At 38.5% G+C, this 9,201-nt stretch overlaps 1 protein-coding gene across 4 annotated transcripts in view; it reads right to left on the reverse strand.

The window, feature by feature from the left end:
• Nucleotides 1–1,840: 1,840 nt before the first annotated feature.
• The window catches only part of LOC109095134 (spermatogenesis-associated serine-rich protein 2-like), a 19,532-nt gene continuing 12,171 nt past the window's right edge, over nucleotides 1,841–9,201 (reverse strand). For all 4 annotated transcript variants that reach the window (XM_042729160.1, XM_042729163.1, XM_042729161.1 and 1 more), the window contains exons 10-13: nucleotides 6,481–6,590; nucleotides 3,720–3,822; nucleotides 2,984–3,138; nucleotides 1,841–2,914 (exon numbers count right to left, since the gene is read on the reverse strand). In XM_042729160.1, coding sequence (XP_042585094.1) covers nucleotides 2,684–2,914; nucleotides 2,984–3,138; nucleotides 3,720–3,822; nucleotides 6,481–6,590 — 599 coding nt within the window. In that variant the 3' untranslated portion in view covers nucleotides 1,841–2,683. The remainder of the gene's footprint in view (nucleotides 2,915–2,983; nucleotides 3,139–3,719; nucleotides 3,823–6,480; nucleotides 6,591–9,201) is intronic.

Genomic DNA, 9,201 nt, shown 5'->3' on the forward strand with positions numbered 1-9,201 from the left:
AGCTGAATGCAGCTATTTAAGATATCCTTAATAAAAAAAACCTGGTTCAGAGCACTCAGAACCTCAGACTGGACTGAAAGTTCACCTTCCAACATGACAATCACCCATAAGCACACAGCCAAGACAATGCAGCAGTGGCTTAGGGACGACTCTATGAACATCCTCGAGTGGCCCAGACAGAGCTGGGACTTGGAGCCAAACAGACATCTTTGGAGGAACCTATAAATGGCTGTCCACCGATGGTCCCCGGCCAGCCTGACAGAGCTTGAGATGATCTAAAGAAAAGAATAGGAATAAAAAACCAATGTAGATGTGCAAATCTTGTTGCATCATACCCAAATACACCGGAGGCTGTAATTGTGGCCAAAGTGCTTCAACTAAGTTGAGTAAAAGGTATGAAAACTTGGGCAATGTAATTTTTTCAGTGTTTCCCTTTTAATAAATTTGCAAAGTTTTGCTAAATCCGGGTTTTGCTTTGTCATTATGATTTGTGGGGTATAGATTTATGTGGGGGAAAAAAGTAATTTAAAGCAGTTTAACTTAAAATGTAAAAAAAAAAAAAAAAAAAAAAAAAAAAATATTAGGGGTATGAAGACTTTCTATAGGCACTTGTTAGATTTTGCTGTATTTGGCTGAGCAGTAGTTTGGGTGGCTCGCCAATGTACTAGATTTCTCTAATACATAAAATAAGTAAGCTTGATCAAAGTTCTTGTGGGGAGAAGAATTTATTGAAGGTAGCAGTGTAGCAGTTCTTCAGCAGTGATGTTAGCATGTCATCCTTCATACAATCTTAACCCAAGGTACTGTCTGTGAGACCAGACCTTTATACCTGGTAACAAATGTGCTACAAACAATACAATAACACCCCATGGAGAGCCAATGATAGTGTAACCTTTTGATGACTTGAAAGGATCTCTCCCATGGAGAGCCCATTCATTGATCTGATGTTGACCTAAGAGGCTAATTATATGGGCCATTTGGTTCACACTTTTGTAAACAAAGACAGTTGGCTACAGTTGATTGCAAATACATTTGACTAAAGTTGATTAAAAACCAATAATCTTTCACACTGTACATACAATTTTGTAAAAAAAGAAAGTTGGATATATATATATATATATATATATATATATATATATATATATATATATATATATATATATATATATATATATATATAATAAAAAAAAAAAATCTATCCACCTTTTTCTTCTTGTAAAAATGAGCCATTTGTAAATTCTATGGGTCTAGCTTCCAGTCTCATCTACGTCCAGCTATTTTTAGCTGTACAAAACAGTTTGTTTTGCTGCTTGATATTGAAAATTGGTTTGTCTTAAAATATTATTTTAATGTATTATATTAATTATAAACACACTGGTTTGTAGTGCAAACAGTTTCACTGTTTACTACATGTTGTTATTCTCATTATTTACCTATAGCGGCTAATGAACCAGAAGTCTCACCCATAAGCTTACTTCTGCGTTAAAGAATAAGGTGGATAGGGTGCTAGAAATGCGGTCTTGAAACTGCAGCCTCCAGTATTGCAGGAATACCCTACTCACAACAACAGCCTTTTTGAAAAGGCACATTCATTCTCTACCAGCAGGAGGCACCTTCAGAACTGTTTCCCCCGGACTTTGAAAGGTGCAGCGCTCATATTTATTTAATAAAATCATAGCCTTTTAAAGTTTAATCATCATATTAATCTGTATTGTAGTTCTGGTCTGTACGCATATTTAAGACCTCTTGAAATCATAATTAAGACTTCCTTGTATCAAATTTAAGGTTGTAAAAGTCTTAAATTATACAAGTAAAAAAAAAAAAGAGTCTGCAAACAGTGTCAGCATTTGCTACCAATCCTTCTTTATTTATAATAAAGGAAAAGCAAGTAGGCCAATTAGCGAGAAATACAATGAGTGTTTGCTAGTGCAGGAGCAGGCGACGGCTTCTGATGTCTTTGGTCCGAAACGGAGCAGAAGGAACGAGACTGTGAAAGCGCATGACTGAAGGCACTTGATTACAACGGTCTCAGATTGTTTTGAAAAAAAAAAACAGAAACGAGTCTCTCTCTCTCTCTCTCTCCATTTGCGAGGAAGAACAGAAGTTGCTTGATAACGGAGTTCAATCAGAGAACTAATAAATCGCACTACATACATGGCCGGAGGCTACAAAACACTATACATATAGTTTACATATATACAGGATTGAGCTGAGAAGAGCGACGAGAAGCTTCCAGAAACTAGAGAGAGACACATAGACAGATTCACTGTCAGCAACCCAATGCAGACAGAAGAGCTCTCCCGGTCAAACACAGACGTCCCAGCATGCACAGCGCAGATAGCTTCCCACCAGAGTGTTTCAGGAGGAGGCTGACAGCGAGCGCAGCGTGAAATGAGAGCGTGAGGTATATCGTGAGTGTGAAGACTCGTGCTTTAGCACCCGATCGGGACACGACACGCCGGCTTCAATCGACTCGCAGAGCAAACTCTGCCTTAGTGTTGATCATCCGAGAAGCGCTTGACCGTTTGAAAGAGGAAGCCCACGAGCAAACACTCACCACAGAAACTACTGAGACTAACACTGAACGCTAATGTGACAGAAGAGAAGACAGAAGAGTGAAGAGCAGCTCAACGGATGTAAACTTGACTTTCTCTTCATCGGACAGCTGTGTGTGTGTGGGGCGTCACGGGCCGTGCGTCCGCGGCTGCCTCTGTGGAAGCCCGTTGTGGGCGGGACGATCTGAGCGATAGCCTGAGGAGTGGGAGGAGCCTCTCGCACTATTGGTCGGCTGGGAGTCGAGGTCGCTCTGATAGCGGAAGCCGCTTCGGCCAGGGTTTCGATCGGGGTGCGTGTTTCCGTTATATCGCTGAGTGCCTTGGTAGCCGTGAATGATGCGCCTGTTGCCCTGGAAAATCTGCGAGAGAGAGAGAAGATCAGCAGGAGCTCAGGGCGGCGTGATAAACGAGCGCATGCGATCACTCACCTGTTTGTGCGGCACACTGGGACGGCTCGTGTAAGCAGAGGCCTGGTGCTGGAGCTCAGGGGAAGGTGGCGCTTTGGCAGGGGCGGAGCCTGTGACAGAGGAAGAGGTGGAGCTACAACGAGAACGGCTGGAGTAGCCCGTCTGAGGATGATACACTGCAGATAGACAATCAGACAATCAGTCATCTGAATGCTTCATGTGGCCATTTATATGAAATCCAAGTCAAGTTCAGGGTTGCCAGGTCCCAGAAACAGTTCCAGCTCAAATTCCCCCAAAGGGACTGAAAAGTATCCCACATTTTCCCTCGGCCAATTACAGTTGAGTTGTGGGATTCCCATAAAGGGCCTTAAAACAAATGTTTTGATTTAGTTTTCTGTCTGTTTTAACTCTTTTTAGATTATTTTAGCATTTTTATGTAGATTGTGCATATTTAATTACGTAACCTGTATTTTATTCCTCCTCAATCACTTACTTTTTAATTTTGGTGCTCTTACTCTTTGATTTTCAGCACTTTTCTTGATGAGAATTGTTTAAAATCGGTGATAAGCTGTCATAGCCATCCACATGAACAAGTCAAGTCAAAATTTATGTATTATTTTCACCACACACATTGTCTTAAAGCAGCTTTCCAGAAAACCAGGATGTCAGTGTTTGTTTATACCTTTATAGCATTTAGCACATTATCGATTTAGCAGACTAAAATCCCATGCCAAAAATAGTTGACCCACTGACCCACCTGATCCAAATGACATGATGCTGCACTTCAGAGGCTCCACATCATGGGAGAATTTCACAGCTTTACCCAGATCCTCATCATACTTGCGCTCACTCACAAAGTGCTGGAGAGAGACAGAGAAACGCATTAGATGGCTGCAAATAAAGGTTGAGGATCTACACTGCTGTGTGTGTGTGTGTGTGTGTGTGTGTGTGAGAGAGAGTGTGTGTGTGTGTGTGTGTGTGAGAGAGAGAGTGTGTGTGTAAAAGAGTGAGTGTGTATGTGTGAGAATGAGTGTGTGTGTGTCTGTGTGTGAGAAAGTGTGTGTGTGTGTGTGTGAGAAAGTGTGTGTGTGTGTGAGAGAGAGTGTGTGTGTGTGTGTGTGTGAGAGAGAGAGTGTGTGTGTGTGTAAAAGAGTGAGTGTGTATGTGTGTGTATGAGAGAGAGTGTGTGCACGTGAGTGTGTTTGAGAGAGAGTGTGTGTGAGAGAGTGAGTATGTGTGTGTGTATGAGAGAGAGTGTGTGCACGTGAGTGTGTGAGAGAGAGAGTGTGTGCACGTGAGTGTGTGAGAGAGATTGTGTGTGAGATGAGCCCTGAGTGTGTGTATGTGAGTCAGTGACCGTGTGAGTGAGTGTGTGCGTGTGTGTGTGTGTTTGTTTGAGTGAGTGAGCAAGAGAGTGTGTGTGTGTGTGTGTGTGTGTGTGAGAGAGAGAGAGAGTGTGTGTGTGTGTGTGAGAGAGAGAGAGTGTGTGTGTGTGTGTGTGTGAGAGAGAGAGAGTGTGTGTGTGTGTGTGTGTGAGAGAGAGAGTGTGTGTGTGTGTGTGTGAGAGAGAGAGTGTGTGTGTAAAAGAGTGAGTGTGTATGTGTGTGTATGAGAGAGAGTGTGTGTGAGAGAGTATGTGTGTGTGTATGAGAGAGTGTGTGCGCGCATGTGAGAGAGAGTGAGTGTGTATGAGAGAGAGAGAGAGAGAGAGAGAGAGAGAGAGAGAGAGAGAGAGAGAGTGTGTGTGTGTGTGTGTGTGAATGAGTGTGTGTGAGTGTAAGTGTATGTTTGAGTGATTATGTGCGAGTGCAAGTGAGTGTGTGTGATTGTGTGTGTGTGTGTGATTGTGTTTGTGCGTGTGTGTGTGTCTGCAGAGATGGGCACTCGAGTTAGTGACTTGGACTGGAGTAAAGTCGAGTCACATTTTTATAGACTTGAAATGACTCCAGACTTGACTCGAGGAAAAGGACTTGTGAAGATTTTAAAAGCAACTCAAGTCTTTTCTCCATAAATACTTCTTTAACTGATATTCAAAAGGCGGATGGCATCCGCACCCTGGCATCCATCCGGACCGCGAGCAGTAACACAGCAGCATTTTAAGTGAGCAGCGCATCAAAACAACACAGCGCATCGCATAAGCGCTCGGGGTCATTTATGGGAAATATCTTTCAGCTATATCCTGTAGTATTTTCATCTAAACCCAAACGCACTTTATTCAAGCCCTTTCAGCTCTGTGCGCTTTCTTTCTCTCTCTCTCTCTCTTTCTCTGGACGCGTGCCGGCGCCAAGTTTAAGGGCTGCAGATGACGCAGTTATTTTAACAACAACAGAAACACGGTGAGTTGCAAAATTATAGATTACTTTCACTAAAACAGCAGAAAACATCAATACTTCAAACAGCCTAAAATTCTCTTTCTTACTATCTATTTATCTACCTGTGACTCTGACTGTTCAAAACAGATGTGACAAGACGTGTCTGATCTACATTTAGCATTACGGTGTGACCATCGACCCCAGGGAGTTCAACTATAAGCTAAAAACATTTTTTTTAAATCATGTAATTATAATTATAATAAAATGTTGTTAGATGGCTAGGATAGAACAAACTTTGAAACTGCTAGTTAACTTTATTTTCTGCACGAGACGAGAATATTTTGATTATAGCTAGTCAAACCAAAATTTATTCAGACACCTACAACATTTCTCACATCATCACAGTTTATTCACTATGGTTTAGAAAATGGTAATACAATGACAAACTCAGAGTTAAACTGTGTCAGGACAAATTAATCTTGATAATGTCAGATTATTTTGATAGAAAGGTATGTAATGAATTACAATCAACCAAAAATTATTCAGCTGTTAAATTTAAGAACACAATTAGATAATACCAATTGAGGTCAACCAATTACCAAGCAATGCTTAATTTTGTTCCGTCTGTGGTGTAATTTGGCATTAGCCAAAAAAAAAAAAGCAAAAACATGGCAAACCATGGTCAGGTCAAAGTGTCAATTTTTATAAATTTTACTGGTAACCCACCGTATGAAGAACTTCTGGGTATAATACATCACAGTTTATTCTATTTTGCCATCCTCACTTACATAAATTAACTATAATTTTCTAGCACCCACTAGTATTTTTTTTATTTTTTATTATTATATCTGGTAATAATTTTTGGTTTGACTGTACATTGTTTTTAGTAGATACTGCTTTTAAGTAAAATATTAAAATAGAATAGATTCCAGGAGGAAAACCCTGAACAGTATTGTTTTTTTCTTTTCACATAGATCATATATTTTGTCTATAGCCTATAAAACAGCTTCATAAACAGGAAGATTTCAATCTATAAGGATTCTGAATGGGATTTTTTTTTAGCGAGCCATTAAATGACTTGAGACTCGACTCGTGACCAAAGATTCGAGACTTGATTCAGACTCCAGAGATAAAGACTTGTGAACATCTCTGGTGTGTCTGCGTGTGAGTGTGTGTAAGTTTAAGAGTGAGTGAGTGAGTGAGAACCTTGATGTCAGCTCGTAGCTCAGAGAGCTGCTCCTCTGTCAGTGATGCTGATTGGTCAGCCAGTCTCTTCAGCTCTTCTGCTCTCTTCTGACGGCCGTCCAGAATTGCCACTGTCACGAGAACACACACCTGATCAGCCACAGTGAACAGCACAGACACAGTGATCTCTCAGTGACTCCCTCTGTTAGCATTCCCGCTCAATGACAGTGTTAAAGGCAATTTATTTGGAGATATATGTCTGAATCTTCTTTAGATGGGTGAGGTTTGAGGAGCATCGAGAGCCTAGAGAGCACCAGCATGAAACATTACAGTGGGTTTTTTTTAATACAGTGTCTGCTTTTTTTGGGCCCTATGATTTTCATGATGAAGAAAACGCAGACAGAATTGCAGAATGCAGTCATAAAAATTAATTTATTGTATATTAATCCATGCGTTTATGACCTCAAGGTTAGATTATTGTAATGCTCTATTGGGTGGTTGTTCTGCACGCTTAGTAAACAAACTCCAGTTAGTCCAAAATGCAGCAGCTAGAGTTCTTACTAGAACCAGGAAGTATGATCATATTAGCCCGGTTCTGTCAAAACTGCACTTGCTCCCTATCAAACATCGTATAGATTTTAAAATCTTGCTTATTACTTATAAAGCCCTGAATGGTTTAGCACCTCAGTATTTGAACAAGCTCTTGTTACATTATAGTCCTCCACGTCCACTGCGTTCTCAAAACAAAATTAGGTAAACCGGAACCGGGAACACTTCCCGTAACACCTGATGTATTTGCTACATCTTTAGAAGAATGGCATCTACGCTAATATTAGTCCGTTTCTGAATTCAATGATGAACTGCCTTTAACTGTCATTTGCATTATTGACACTGTTTTCCTAATTAATGTTGTTCAGTCGCTTTGTTGTTAAAGCGCTATATAAATAAAGGTGACTTGACTATAACACGGAACGTCAGGGAATTTGTCATTCTTTGGTTTAATTAAAAGTAGTTCATTACACGTAAATTAATTTGCGATATAGACCAGTATCTGTAAATATTAAGCAGCAAAAAGACTATTTAAATATGAATTCTTCATGTTCTCTGCATCTCTTTGTGAATGAATGGCACAGAGACACGGTTTCGTTTACTACACACATACTGAAGACATTGTGCCAGAAATATATTAGCCTACTATTGTTCAGTAGAATGTACTACTACTAAAATTATTAAAACTGTATGTTTTTAAAAGAATAGTCACAAAACAATTATTCAATGTTTTAATTTTAATAGTAAATCCCGGTTGTTTGCCAAAAAAAAAAAATTGTTAAATTTTTCTGATCCACAGAAAAAAAAATTAAATATACAACAATTTTTGAGGAAAAAAATTCATAAGGCTATTTTAAAAATCAATTGGAATGAATTAAGTTGTTTTTATGCATCCAAATAATTAGACATGTTAAATCAGAATTTGGTAACAATAAAACATGGTGAGAAAAAAAAAAAAATCGTTAATTGTGAAACTTTTAATAAATTGATATTAAATTGTATAAGTTTCATGATTTTAATCAATAAGACATGCTTTCTGATGAATAAAATTTAATTTAACCATTTAAAAAGGAGTCCAGAAAAATTAAAGTGGAAAAAGCGGAATTTGAGAAAAAATACAATTGATTTCAAAGGGCCCTAGCCTTTTTAATGGTGAAAGCCATATGAGTTCGATATCGATTCTCAAAAGCAGCGAATCTATCTTTTCCGTTATTTATTTCAGCAAACATTTAAAAGAAGATCTGATTAATATGAATCTTTTCATTATTCTTCTCCACTAGATGTCACCCTCTTATTTACCCTTTTACTGTCACCCATTCAGTGCTTATCGTGCCGGAGATACTGTCGACAAGAACCAAGAACAAAGCAATGTGTGCGATTTGCAATGCTCAGGTAAAATTCTATAGTAATACTACAAATCTACGGAAGCATTTGATATCACGCTTAAAGGCACCATTCATTGATTGATTGAATGAATGTTGGAATGAATGCATGATTGAATGAATGACTGAATGAATGAATGAATGATTGGATGGTGCAACGCACTGTTTTGTTTACACAAGCACGGACGATGCTTGCGGTGTTTTCAGGCTCTGTCGTCTCACTGTGATGATATGAATACACGAATATCATCTCCAGCTGCTCTGAGAGTCACTTCATTAGCATTTTACCGTTTAATCTGACAAAACTACCATCATATCACATACACAGCAGCTGCAAGTTCCTCACGGCAACCCGTCAAAATAAGTTTAGTTTCACTTGAAAAAACTGTCAAAAATATATAACTATTTAGCAGTCTTAAGACTCAATGTAACAACAATGCTACTACTACTACTACTACTACTAATAATAATAATAATAATAAATATGAATAAATCTATTTTTTAAAAGGAATAATCACATTTGTTTTCTTTTTAATTTTAACAGTAAACCTCTGTTGTGCAGCACTTTGTTTGCCAAAAAATAAAAGGGTTTTTCATTTGATTAGGATAAATTAAATTGTTTTATGCCTTCATCTGATTACCAGAAAAATTAAGAACATTTTATATGGCCCTATTATAGTTTAAAAAAAAGGTCCCTATACAAAAAAAAAATCATTTTTTAGAAATAACAATAGCATTTGTTTTAAAACTATATTCACTAAATGTAATAAAAAAAAATAAAAAAATAAAAAAAATCGAGAACCGAATCGAG

Source organism: Cyprinus carpio, chromosome B8 (genome assembly GCF_018340385.1).
Source record: "Cyprinus carpio isolate SPL01 chromosome B8, ASM1834038v1, whole genome shotgun sequence".
In the NCBI taxonomy this organism is placed as follows: domain Eukaryota; kingdom Metazoa; phylum Chordata; class Actinopteri; order Cypriniformes; family Cyprinidae; genus Cyprinus; species Cyprinus carpio.